General features: G+C 39.7%; 1 protein-coding gene and 1 long non-coding RNA gene across 4 annotated transcripts in view; one reads left to right on the forward strand and one right to left on the reverse strand.

Annotated features, from left to right (window-relative positions):
* Positions 1-14457, reverse strand: part of LOC148187268 (uncharacterized) — a 37232-nt gene that overhangs the window by 8223 nt on the left and 14552 nt on the right. The window lies entirely within an intron of this gene.
* LOC121952578 (phosphatidylinositol-binding clathrin assembly protein-like) overlaps positions 1421-14457 on the forward strand; it is a 39603-nt gene continuing 26566 nt past the window's right edge. Inside the window, exon 1 of one of the 2 annotated variants that reach the window (XM_088088340.1) lies at positions 1421-2194. In XM_088088340.1, the coding sequence (XP_087944466.1) occupies positions 2065-2194 (130 nt within the window). In that variant the 5' untranslated portion in view covers positions 1421-2064. The remainder of the gene's footprint in view (positions 2195-14457) is intronic. The other variant, XM_042499342.2, reaches the window with a different exon arrangement.

The following is a 14457-nucleotide window of genomic DNA, read 5'->3' on the forward strand; positions in this document are numbered from 1 at the left end:
ATCCACATCATGTCCTGCCTCCTGTACGCTCTTCCCAGGTGCCACCACTCATTTATCATTTCTTTATTTCTACATATGCACATTAAGAATATACAATACATAATAAGAAAGAATGTGAAGGAGAATTGCCCAACGCCCTCCAGGGGCTTGTAAAATGGCATCCTCAAGGCAGCAACTACAAGAAATATCAACAGAAATAATAATCAATTAAATTTTAAAAAATATTGAAAGACAAAGACATTACTATGAGAGTAAATCTTCCCAAATATACTCATCTGTTTCACAAGTACAGTAAATCAGTCAGGGTCACATAAGCGCACATTAATTGATTCAAGGAGTATGCACAACCACTGCTGATATCAATCGAAGGACATATTCCACCACTGACCTCAACAAAACTAAATCCCCTTTTACACTGCCTGTTCAAGGCGGGAATATCATGGCCTTATGGTGCCTCGCTGTTCTGTATAAAAGGTATAATCACTGAATGGGGGGACAAAGTGACCTCTCCTCTGAGCCAGAAACAGAGGTAGTAACAGTGCCTTACGGTGTCTGTATGAACAGGACAGCCAGCAGGACAGGACCATGGGCAGGACGGGTGTAACATTTTGTTTTATGTGTTATGCGGCCCAGTGCAGGAGATTTAAAAATCAGCTAGTAACAGTTAGCGGCTAAGAAGAAGAAAAACTACTGTAAATTTCTGCAAATTGGGGAAACAACTACATAAACATGTACAAAACATCAACCCTACGATGAAGTTATTTTTCTTATTTTGCGCAATGAATAAATATTACATACTTTGAAAAACACTGTTTTTTTTATGTCTCCATCTGCTGGTGGGTCATTATGATAAGAGTATGCACATAATGATGTCAATTCCACCACAAAACAGACTTGATCACTAATATCAGGTGGGAATAAAGTGTATATATTGATATCGGTATCAGTTATCAACCAAATGAGTTGTTATGTATCAGCAAAAAAATCCAATATCATGCATCCCAATTTTCAGACAGTGGGGATCACACTGAAGCATCACACAAATGAAACACCTTGTGTTGATGTTATCATGGATTTCCCCGCTATGTGTCTCCATTTGATTGGACAGTAGGTAATCAGAGAGAGTTTGCACATCACACTCTTGAGCCCTCCACATGCACGGAGGTGATGAACCAGCTGATGCCCCCGGTTTTTTAAGGCAAAGGGTTGCCTTAAAAAACCGGGGGCAGCCTTCTGCTTTAAGATGCCCTCCCCAGACCCGGAGAACTAGCCCAATCGCCCTCCTTTCCCAGTCACCTGATTCATGTACTGCCATTTTACACACAAGTTTGACTGGGGGGAAAAAATCGGAATTGGCCTATCGGCAACCTCAACACACAGATATACACCCTTTTTGTAAGAAGATTAAAAAGACTGGGGGGGTGGGGGGTATAAAAAAAAATCAAAGCGGCTGAGGTTAGATGCAGCCAGCGCGGGGTGCTGTGTGGATCACAGAGGTGTTTGGATCTGCGCGTAAATTCAGAGGAGAAACCGGACGACGAAGAAGAGGAGGAAAAGGACAATGCTGTTTTATATCGTCTTTGAAAAATGACTCTTCAGTAGGGGATGCCGCATAGATCTGATAATAATCAGTAGTGTTTCGATTATCTTTCGGATTCAGCCCTCGCACAGGCGCCGGCATCTCAGGGATACATCACAGCTTACTGTACACTGTCTTATTTTATTTTGGTACTTTGGATGCTCTTAATTATACAGTTTTTTATTCCTGTAGCGGATGTCTTCGACTGAATATTAAATGGTTCCCTGGATGTGACCGTCTTATGTTTTATTTGGCCGCCGCATGAATTCTCCCACCGGATCCTCGTCGGTGTACGCTGCTGTCCTCCTCCTCCTCCTCCTGCTGCTCAGACGGCCGATTCTCGCAGAGGGCACTACCCTCCTCCCTGCCTCTAAAGACATTTTGATCGTCCTCCCCGGTTCCCCCCACCCGGACTCCTCGACCATCACTCCGCCTGCCTCCTCTTCCACCACCACCACCACCACCACCACCTCCTCTCCAGTAACATGTCGGGACAGTCTTTGACGGACCGGATCGCCGCCGCGCAGCACAGCATGACCGGATCTGCCATCAGCAAAGCCGTCTGCAAGGCCACGACGCATGAAGTCAGCGGACCCAAGAAGAAACACCTTGACTGTAGGTTAAGCATGCCATTACTGTAGAGATAGCTGCATCTTTCTTCACAAAGGATAGCTTGTATAAACAGCATCTGTTAACCCCCCTCTTCTCTCTCTCTCTCTCTCTCATCCGGCCCGGTTATGTTTGCAGCCTCTTTAATTAGACACCGATACATTCCCTTAGATTTAAATGGCAGCAAGCAACATCTATTAATGTAAGCTGTAAATTTGGGATATAAAGCGAAAGGGGGCAATCAGCCAGGTACAATCTGTGCATGTCATTCAGGGGAAATAGGCCACTCTTGTAATCATATTGCAACCTTTTACAGTGTAAGGCCTATCCATTATTAACGCCACTATCAGCGGCAGCACTAACATCTTCTGGAGACACTTCAAAATGTGCGTTATTTCTGCAGCATTTTTCATTTCATCTCACATTCAAGTTCACTGTCATGTCCTCTGGTGCATTATTGTCATTAATGGATGTGTTGCTGCTGTCAGTGCTGCTGGAGGAGCAGAGTGTGTGTGTGTGTGTGTGTGTGTGTGTGTGTGTGTGTATATGTGTGTGTGTACTGTACAGCTCCGGCTGGTGGGTGTTAGGATGAGGCGTTTAAGCAGACAGACTCTTTATCTGCACATTCTGCTAATGAGCTGTGTGTGCAAACTGCAGCAATTATGTACACTCAGGGTAGAGAGAAGGAGGATTCCTCATATGTAGATTGTACCAGTGATTATTAGGTTAGGTGGCTTTTCTGCCTCACTATAATTACTTGACATGATCGATGGAGAGCACGGGTAATCAATGGTGCTGCCAGTCACAGGCAGTTGGTCTGACAGCTAAGAACAGACAGACAGACACAGACGGGGGTGAATAGCAAGATGGCTAATCAAGAGGAAATCAGTCTGAGAGAAAACAACAAGGCAGGTAGCCAAACAGCCCCAGAGTCAGCCATCCAGCCGCACACCCAGCCAGTCAGCCAGCAAGTTTGGCAGCGGATTAGTCAGTCATGTCCACAGCAGAGGTGACACTGGGAATTCTGGGCTCCCTCACAAGATGTGCCACCGGGCGCCTCAACACAATACATCTAAATCAGGGCTGTATCGCTTTGCCCTACTAAAAAGGCCATTAAAGCAGAAAAACACCCAGTGGGGGTGTCTGAAAAGGTTCAGAAATGCACTTAGGATGAAAAAAGCCGTTTTGTGACTCTTGACATCGAGTAATTACTGCTGCGATGATTTGATACAAATCTTATCTTGATGGCGACCACCACTAAAAGCTAATTATTTAGGTTTTTCAATGGTTTTACTGCATTTGCAACGGTTTACATGGTTCAGATGGAAGCTAAAGGATTTCTTAAAGGTGCATAAGCCAACATCTGGGTTCCTACACATTTTCATGGACAAAATTTCAAAACATTTCCATGCCTTTTAAGAATCCATGGTCATTGTTTTTCTTGCCCCACTTTCCTAGTGTTTACATATCAGATTTGAACTCTATTCAAACATAATTTCAGCTAGCTGGCATAAATGAAGGAAGACACAGAACACTGAGAAAATGAAGAAACATACATGATGGTAAACAAAACGTAACAGGCTTTAGAGCTATGTATCGTCATCAGCTACAGAAAATAAATTTGCCATTATGTAAAATTATGTGGAAGATTATCCATAAAAGATTAGTGTAACATTTCATTACACACAACAAAAATCCACTACTTTTCCAAAACTTAAAATGTTTTTTTTACTAATTCCATGACTTTTCCTGGCCTGAAATGTGATTGTGAAATACCTTGACTTTTCCAGGATTTCCGTGACTGTGGGAATCCTGCAACAGTGACTGTAATTATGTTTAATTAAAAATCAAGCCAGCTGATGAGTCCAATGGAAGTAGTAAAGTTTTTTTCTTTATTGCTAAGACACGATAAATGAAGCTGGGACCTGCTTGATCCTCATCATCACCTTCTTAGCACAGCAGAAGTCGTCAATTAGAGATGTTTTGACACTTTTTTATTGGTTTTACAAATGGTTACACCATTTTTAAAACAGTCAACACTGATTTTGTATTTTGTTTGTCCATTGTGTAATTATTGAAAGACTATAATCATTTGACCACGAGTTTTGTTGTCTGATGGAAATGTTTCTGTTTCGCTATTTTAATGTTTTGTCAGTGCTAAGCCATTTTGCAAACAAAATGGGGTAATTTTTGCCTGAGACTTTCAGAATAAACTATTGTGTGAACTGTTTTGAAAATGGAACTTCTGACAATGTTCAAACAAATGAGAAAAACTGAATTTTATATGGAGAAAGATTTATATAAGGGCATCTGATGATTGGCACCATTATTTGTCTATTAAGGCCCTGACACACCAAGCCGTCGGTCAGCAGTAGGTCAATGTTGGGCCGTCGGTGAGCGTCTGCCACCCTGGTTGCTGTGGTGTGTCCCACACCATCAGCCCTTGTCTGCTTTTTTCCACTGATTCAGCATTTTGATTCGGCATCAAAGCCAGTTAGTGAATGAAATCACTCTGATTAGCGGTTCAGTGCATGAGAAGAGAAACAGAAGTGAGGAAAGCAAACAAAAAGCTACAACCAAGAGGGAGTGAGATCACACAAACTTGTTATTTACAACAAGATTGTATTTCTTTAGCCATTCAGCTCTTTAGCAGAAATATTTCCTGATGGTTTGGGTTATTATTCACTCGTGCATGGTTAATATGTTTTGTTATTTCAGCACTGGGTTGTCTAGTTAATATGCTAACTTGCTAATTGGCATCATGACGGTCTTCTGAATTCCTTTTTCGAATGGCTGACCAAGACAGACAACCGCTGTCTGCTGATATGGAGAGTTATTTCCTATCATGCAGGTGCAGAGCATTTGTGCTGGCTGTAGTCTTTGCAGTGTGTTCATGTGCAACTTTTTGGTGGAGACACAGGTGACATGAGGCAATGCAGTCGGCTTTATGTCGCCGCTGGTTCTTTGATGTTGGTTTTGTTTGTCTGCGCCTTTATTGTGCTTCCTAGCAGAGCCACAGTTTTATAAGAACACGCAGCCCCTGCAGTTATTAAATGGTAGAAGGTCATCCACCTTCAGCACCCGCCATGAGTGGGAGTCTCTCAGAAACTAGTAAATGTCACTTAACTCAAGGGTGAGAGCAGATAATCTTAAAATAGAACCTGAGCATTTACATGACAAATTTTCATCTGTCAAATGGATTATAAAAGAAGGTTTATACTGCTGCTCTCAAGGACAATGAAGTTTCTCTCAGAATGGGTCGGCTCATTCTGGTCGAGGTGGTTACATGAGGCATTTTTTTTGTTCTGATCTGGCTCTTATTCTGATCATTAGTGGAATAAAAAGCTCCATGCCAAAGCAGAAACTGAGGGCCTGGCGCAATTCAACCCCCTGGAAGCTTGAATTGAATTTTTAGCTGAATGAATGTTTTGTACTTGAGCCATTCAGATGCAGCTGTTCTAATAGACACAGCTAGCTTTCACAATAAAACACTTTTTATTTCCTGCTCGAGGGGCCCCTCTTCTCCACCCAGGACATGATATAACATAGAACTCTCTGGCATTTCACTGAGTGCACACGCTGCACTTTAAGGTTAAAGGAAAGACGCTGGGAGGGAGTATGTTTGTGATCAGGAGGTCAGTGGATCTACAGTAATCCCTGCCGTGGTTGGGAAGTGAATAAAGAATGCAGAGATAAGGCCATGAACTCAACCGCTCTAAAAAGAGCTTCTGATGAGTCAGCTGTTCAAGACTGTGGGTCGATCTCAGGTCTGAGAGTTCAGGTGTTTGTTTGTGTGTGTGTGTGTGTGACCCACACTGTCTTTGTGCAGTTCACCTGGACCACCACTGGAGTCTTTTCTTACTCAACATGGCTGGTGAAACAGGGTTATAGAAAGTGTCAGACACTTGGTCTGTGTTTTAAGGTAAAGAGGGGTGCACATAGAACAAGATCAATGTGGGTAACAGAATAATAAGCTTACAGGAACAGGATATAACATCAGGGTTCATAAAGACAAGAGCAAGTCACATTTAAGGACTTTTTAGTACTTTTTCAAGTCCATCTGTTACTATTAATTGACTAGAGAAATTATTTAAGCATGTAATTGGCAAAGGACAAAAAGCGGAAAAAATATAGAGAGCAGAACACAGCGAAGCAGCCCCCCACCACACTACAACAACAACAACAACAACAACAACTCATTGCTGCTTATTTACTGCCGAATTACAGCTAAAAACTTTCACTAACTGCTGACGCTGCTCTGGTGTGAGTGTTTTTGCTGACTAGCAAAACAGAGGGCAGCAACTAGTCACTGGTATTCACCAACTGATTGGCGCTCATACGACATTAGAAAAAAATTGCAACCACAGCCGTTATTTGCTACCTAGTTTAAAACATTTATCTAATACATTTCATAAATAATTCATCATTCGGTTCTCCTTTCAATTACCTCAAAGTACTTTTTCAAGTCAAAAATGTCAGATTTTCATGGTATTTCAGGACTTGAATTTGACACTCAGAAATGTAAGTACTTTTAAGCTCCTCAAGTGCTTTGTACAAACTCTTGATATCATGATATGTGATAAGATAGATTTTGGTTATTGTATAGCCAAGTGGCCTGAAGAAAATGTTGGAATTGCATCTTTTTGCAAACCACAACCATGTTCAGTTTTTATGGGTTACACATATTAAATCAAAATCTCTGAAGTGATGTAGTATATTTGCTGCTCTGTCACCTGGAGGTGAAGGGGATGTTGGATGGTGTGACCTTCTGGCAAGACACCTGCCAAGATACACACCACTGTCTGAGACCAACAGACAATTCTAGTGAATCACTGCTCTTTCTCTACTGGCTTTATAGCCACCAAATATTGGTGGTTTTTAGTGACCCCCCACTGTTTGTCCACCATAGACAGTGCCACGGAAAGCAGTTGTCTTTTAAAGAGACATTGCTGCCCTTCCTGCCAGGATAGTGCCACAATAACGCGATTGTTTTTTTTGACACATTGCTGCTTTTCCTGCAGGGGGATACCGCTACAAAAAGTGTTTTTTTTCTACTGAGACATCACTTTGTTTCCTGCTGGGATAGTGCATCTAAAAGTAGTTGTTTTTTACTGAGCCATTGTTGCGTTTCTTGCTGGCACTGTGCCACAGAAAGCTTTATTTGTCTTTTAAACAGAGACAACAGCAGTTTCTCCACCAAAACTGTTTTTTATGAGCTTACACATGACCTTTTACCAACCATAACCAAGTGGTTTTTGTGCCTAAACATAATCACACATTAACCAAAGTGAAGTGTTGTTGAAACATAAAGTTCCAACGTTTTTGCTTTATAATATCATACAAATATAACTTAAATGTGGTTTACAGAAGCATACAAAGCCAACATTTTTTTGGCAATCGGGTTGTATTGTTATATTTTACAGTAATTGTTACAGCAAAAGTGATGTCATTTTCTGAATATTATTAAGGTATCTGATCAAAATATGGTTATATTTGATTTTTTTTTTCCACCGAGACCTAGTTTTTTTTTGCCAAAGACTTATAATCATTTCCACTGGAGCTAACTTACTTAGGCTATGATTTTCTGTTTGGGTCATAAAGAAAGAACCTGGGCATTGATTCTGGATCAATTCATCTAATCTGAGAGGTTTGATAAATAAGGAGGACATTTCAGTTACCTTTAAAATATACTCAACTTGTTATTGATCCATTTTTGCCAGGAACATTGAAAAGAAAAGATGAAGCGCTGTGCCATTTCTCGAAATGCAATGAATGATAAATCAAATACAATTCTGGCCACTGAAGCTATTCACCCAGGTTTTTTCTTACAGTGTCATGACCTTGACAGACAAGTTGGTGACATAAATGGCCGATGTTGATTATTTACTACCCCACACCAAATGATGAGCATGACAGACAGAGTAATGGGTTTTCACTTTCACCAGGCAGTGCATTGCATGGCTGAGATAGCAGAGAGTGGCGATACAAACCAGATTCATCACACACAGAATAGTAATCAGGCCAAAAATGACCTTCTGACCTGAAAGCACAGTTAGCTGTGTTATTCAGCGTATGATTTATTTGGTTGTGTGTTGCGGCTGTGATAGTGATGTGCTGTAGATTTTTGCAAAAACGTGTTGAGAATAATCACGGGCCTTTAGCTCCTCGGTGGCCACATTTTTTTGACTTACAGCCAAATTAAGTGACATTGGGAGGGAGATGAAGTGATGGCAGAAGAAGAAAAATACGTTAGAAAGCGTGGCTTTGACTCACAGTCTGACGGGACGGGAATGTTCAGACAGAGCATGAATGGATACCCCTACGCACTTTCTCCCACATCTATGTGTCAGTATAATGACCCTATCTTGCAATGCAATTTCAGGTCCTGAAATGACTCACTTCTTCCAAGGTCTTAAAACCTCTTTAATAAAGTTTTTATGAAAAGCCCCTCCAGTCATGACACTGGTTTTATATTTTATTCTAACTAGCATTACAAATATTATCTCATCTTGTACTTTGTATTAATGTGCGCATGCTGTTATCCTAAATCTCATTTCTAATTGTGTTATTGATATACATTATTTCTTACATAGACTGCAGTTTATCAATAATCCCAGCTGGCAATCAATATTTCATCACATTCCTCTGGCTATCTACACTGTCACCTGTCAATGATTAAATTAGTGACAGGTGACAGTGCTCCTAGCTGATGTATTATCTATCACCCAAAGGAATACATGAAGGTGGACTGAAATATTTGACAGAAGCAGCTCTATTAATTATCTATAATAATATTCAATTAGAAGCATGAGAGCTTGGCCATTACTCTGTGAAAAGTAAAATAATGTCTTCAAACAAGCTTTGCTAGCAGCTCTGTGAGGCTGCACTTAGCCACAGTGGTGCTCGAAGCTAAATGCTAACATCAGCGTTTAGTAAAGACCTCAGGCTGGAGTGGGTTCTCACTCTTCCCTAATTGAACAAACAGTCACAACAACAAGAAAACATGTCACATAAATGCAGCCCAACTACATATTTAAAGGTCTAGCGTGTAGGATTTTTGGCATCTAGCACTGATATTGCAACCAACTGAAACTTTTCCTGTGTCCATCCAAGAAATGTCCTAAAATCCTAGAACACCCTAAAATCATTTTACATTTCATTTTATAAAAGTGGCCCCCAAGCAAAGTAAGTTGAGTATCCCTAGTGTAGGAGAACTACTGTGGCCAATGTGACACAGCTAATGGACAACTGTAGAAACAACATGGTGGACTCCATGGAAGAGGATCCGCTCCAAATGCAGATCATGGACATATAAAGAGAACTGGATACAGTGTTGAAGGCAGGGCCCCGTTCTTTCCTGAGAAAGTTGCTCAGAGCCCAAAGCCTAGACTTTGCGGGTATAAAATTACCCATTATATTTCACATTGTGTGGTAAAGGAAGTGAACTACAGACGTTCGCGAGTCGAGCGGCTGACTTCTAGTTTAGCGCTCCGCTAACTTAAATAAGGATAAAATGATTTCATTCTAGACTTTCGAAATGTTGCCTGACCAAATGGATCAAATCCTGATAGTGAGACGAGTCATTTCGTGGGGGTTTTGGCCCTCAGAAATCTCTTTCACAATGTAAGTTAATGGGGAAAAGTCTTTTAGGCCCAGTGGCATCAGGTGGTGGACCCAAGGTTATGAGAAAATGATTTTTAGTTTCAGGTGATTATACACTGTTGAAAACATAAAGTAGGTAGGAATAATAGGGTCCATTTATGACAATATATCCCCTTAAAATCCATCGCAGTAACCCTGTAAATATTGCCATTTTAACAGTATGTAGTACTTCCTTATCAGCAAACATGTCAATATCTGCACCACAATTAACAATATTTCATGCTGGTGAATATTTAAACTTACCAAAATGTTAATTACTGCAGCTGACGTATGATATTAGCTAATATGCATTAGTCCTTAATTCAACAATTTTCCAATAGCAACAACTTAAATTAGAAAGACTCAGATTGTGCATGCTGACCTCCACCGAGGCCAATAGTCCAGACTTCTGACTTAAATCTGCAAGCAAACACTAAATGTGTCTGTGTGTATTTTCAAAACTGTTAGAATTATGTCAAAATGTCATTTTTGCTTATCAAAAATCTCATCACCTCAGCTGTGCACTTATGATGTAGAAAATAATTGATGTATCTGACCCGTGGTTAGGATCCACTCCAAAATTAAATGGGTTCTTCCTGACTTAAGGTACACCCTCACATCAAGTTTCATGAAATTGAAGTCAGTAGTTCTTCAAGCGTTCACAAACTCTAGAAACACAAGATACACGAAATAGAGATATGTCAACAGTACTCTTGTCAATAATTGATAAAAATAAAAAATACTGCATGCAAACTTTAACTTTTTGGATTTTGTCGCCTCAACTTGCCACCAGCCTCTGTTGGTTAGCATTACTATTTAGTCAAAGGAGACAGTAGGAAAAAGATGCGAACACTTTAAAAAATTAAGATTTCTCATTAATGTGTTGTTAAATTAAACACACTTTTTTGGCATTTTTGCCTTTATTAGACAGGACAGAAGATCGATAGCGATGAAGGGGAAGAGAGAGGGAATAACATGCAGCAAAGGGCCGCTGCTGCAATGGCATTGCCTTCATTTATGGGGCGCCTGCTTTATCCACTGAGCCACCTGATGCCCTTTAAACACATTTTTGTTCACTCTGCAACTCTGCTTGTTTCTCCTCCTTTTGCACAAGAGAGACAAGACTTCACATTTTACTATTGGCTGTTCTCAATGTTTACATCATTGAACTTCAATATTAAGAAAGACTAAAAACTTGTGATATTAAACAAGTATGATTTTGTCAGAATGTTAAGATAAGAGACTAAGCTGAGACTAAGTTTTATGACCCACGATCAAGATCACAGGTGAAGGTAAAACAGACAAAGGACAAATTAAATGAAAAGTCAAGTTAAAAGTTTAGCAATTCTAAAGCAGAACATAAATGTCTGCGCCCAATTTCATGGTAATACATCGAAATGTTGTTGAGATATTTCAGCCTGGAGCAAAATAGTTGACCAATATTGCTATCCATAGCGTGGCTACAAAGTGTGTTGCTTGTCCACCTCACTGGTTTGTTTATTCACTTTTGACAGGAAACATTAATTAGCTGAAATCAATATGGTCCCATTAATTATTGAGCCAGGAAGGAAATTCACAAACAAACCATTAACAATGTGTAAAGCATGACTAAGCACTACCATTACCATGTACTGTGTTGATATTAATGCCCTGAGATTAAATTAGAAGGAGAAAAATAAAATAAGATCAGAGGTGATTTCAGGATACCTTTGTGTATATATAGTCAGATTCATAGCAGTTAGGTATAAATGATCTTTTTTGATGTTGCTGTATATTGATATTTATTCAAAATGTGTTAGAGAATTACTTGATAAGTTTGTAAAATGCTTTCTACATGTTTCAAATTTCAGATGCACAGACCTCTATACTAAGTCCTAATTCAGAGGACTAAATGTGATGATGTTGTTGCAGCAGAAAGTCTGAGGCAAAGTTGCACGAGTTTGTTGGAGACCTTAATCAATATTGTTACAGTTGTTACCAGCTGTCTTTTTGCTGCTGAGGTTTCTAACTCCAAAATAACATAAAATAAAGTCAAGATGAACAGGAATGGAGCATTAGCTGCGGTGAACTGCGGGTGCTCCGGGTGCCTTTGACATGCATCAAACATTTAACTGTGGTATCAACTGGGACTCTTTGGTATCCAGCGTTTCAGTGGGCACAGAAAACATCACAGAGCTTTGAAATAAGCCCTGATAAACTCTGATCCTGTGGAAGAAACAGACACAGGATTTGCCTCAGAAACCAAACCGTGCTTGAAGTTTCTCACAGTAACTCAGTGCGGAAATACTCTCACCATCTGTCTTTGAGTACAAGATCCCTTCCTCTCACTCCCCCAATGGTTTCACTCACTGAATCTGCCTTTTTAATTTAGCTCCTGTATTTGTCGTTATATATTGATGCGCTGTTCTTTACGACGCCGTGCTCTGCTGTGGAATTCAAGTAGAACCCAACATGTTTTTTATCATCTCATCTGATTTATTTCCTCTGTCTTTATTCAAATTTCCCTTCACTAAAAAAGTTATGTCTCTTACATGAGTATTAGCTTAGATCCTGTTCCTGGCTGGGTTTTAACCTTTTGAAACCTGAGCAAATTAGCTTGAGATCTTTCAAAAGCATGTGAAGAAGGCATTGAACAACTTCACAAGGATTGGACCAAAAATAGTAAAAAGGCTATTCTGCTGTTTACACCCGACCATATAACGAGCTGCTGTGGATCCCACTGCATGCTGTTATCCACTAGTGCTCATCAAATTGAAGCGTCGAGGTCAGAAACAGTTAGGGTTACGGCAAGAGGTCATGGTTAGGACTAGCACTAGCCAACCTCAGATATTCTCTGAGAAGAAGTGGTAAATTTAGGATAAAAAAACTCATAAATGTACAACCAGAAAGTCTGATGACAAAGTATAAATAGTGGCAAAGTCCACAGAGGTAGGAAGATGTGGTGGGTGAGTGGTTTAAGTACAGGGGCCAGATGCATTCAACTCTGATTTATAACTAAAAATGTGTGTATGCAGAGATGCAGAAATATGCATAAGCACTCTTTTCCTCAGATTTATAAAGCTGTGTGTACGCCTGATTCTGTTCATGAATCTCAATCATCCTGGCGTTTGACTAATGGGTAGGAGCCTCATTTCCACACCCACAGTTCGCTTTAAATGGATGTAGAAACACCCTTAAATATACATTTACATTCATTTTTTAAAATGTTCGAAATGTATATTAAAAATAACTCAATTCAATTCTATTAGACCTGTCCATGAGAAATTTCATAGAGAACGTTTCGCTGATTGTCACATTTCAGAGGGTCTCAAACGATGCCAGGACAGCTGTTGCAATTTGTAGCCTCCATGCCACTAACTCATCACATTTCTGCAAACAATCATCCGGTAAACTCTCAATCATCATTGTTATTATTAAACATCGGGAAGACGATCAATGATCCTTTTGTAGCGCCCATGTTGAAACTGACTTTACAAAATTCTTCACAGGATAACAGGACCACAAGCAGGGAGATGAATTTAAAAAAAATTATGATGAAATTCATCATTCCTAAATTATTTAAAATTGACTTTATAAGTGCCCATTTCATAAATATTTTACAGAGAAGTGCACAAACTGCAAAAAAAATAACACAAGTAAAATTGAAAAACATCCTAAAAACAATGTTACCCGACTCTCAACCTTTTTAATCTGCTCCATGAAGCTATCTTAGCTAAAACTATCTGTACACCTGATCTCGCAACACATCCTCCCTTTATAATTACTAGTTTATGTGCAGGAACAGGTGTACGCATGGTATCTGTGGGGTTTGAGACAATGTTAACTTATTATTTTCAGTTTTTAGGATGTATAAAACTACTGATTGCATGCAGTGTACAGAAACTTTAGCAGAATACTGAGGAGATCTGTTCGAGTTAATGTCATATTTCAATGTTGCTACAACGCCCAGAAATATACACATCCGGGTGTGGCTTTTCCTGCTATGGACATATAAGTGCATATAGTATCTGCCTTTAAATAAACTGAATAATCTCAATTTTTACAGTACTGCCGAGAACGTAGTGCTTATCCATCTAAACAAGGTTTTTTAGAGTAAAATGGTGAATTAAATTTAATTTCTTATCCTGGAAAAGATCTTAAACTTGCTGATCAATGCCACTGAACTGATTAAATAGGGCAGCTCTACAGTAAGTGCACAATACAGTCCATTTATACAAAGGGCTGTACTGTAAAACACACAAGGTCAAGTTTAGAGAAATAATTATCTTTACCACTGGAGATATTAACAAGCCTTTCTATACAGTAATCCCACTGAATCACAGCTGAATAAGCACATAACAATAAGCATGCTTCTGCTGGTTCTGCTTGGTTCCTAAACCCAGGAGTCAGTAAATCTTTGAGATTAAATAGAAGCCGAACATACTTCACATTTTGATCTTTTGCCAGAGAAAAATCCTTGAAGAATTCAGGGCATTGTTCCACCAATTTGTCCTTGTTGTACATTTAGTTTTCACTGCTGAATTTGCAATGACCTGTTATTTTTGGGACATACTGCTGTAAATATAAAAATGAAACTCCCTTGCTTTTAAAATGGATCCAGTTACTGAGTTAACTTGGCAGTTCTTCAT

The sequence above is a fragment of the Plectropomus leopardus genome, chromosome 15 (assembly GCF_026936395.1).
Source record: "Plectropomus leopardus strain MGB_pleo_1.0 chromosome 15, ASM2693639v1, whole genome shotgun sequence".
In the NCBI taxonomy this organism is placed as follows: Eukaryota; Metazoa; Chordata; class Actinopteri; order Perciformes; family Serranidae; genus Plectropomus; species Plectropomus leopardus.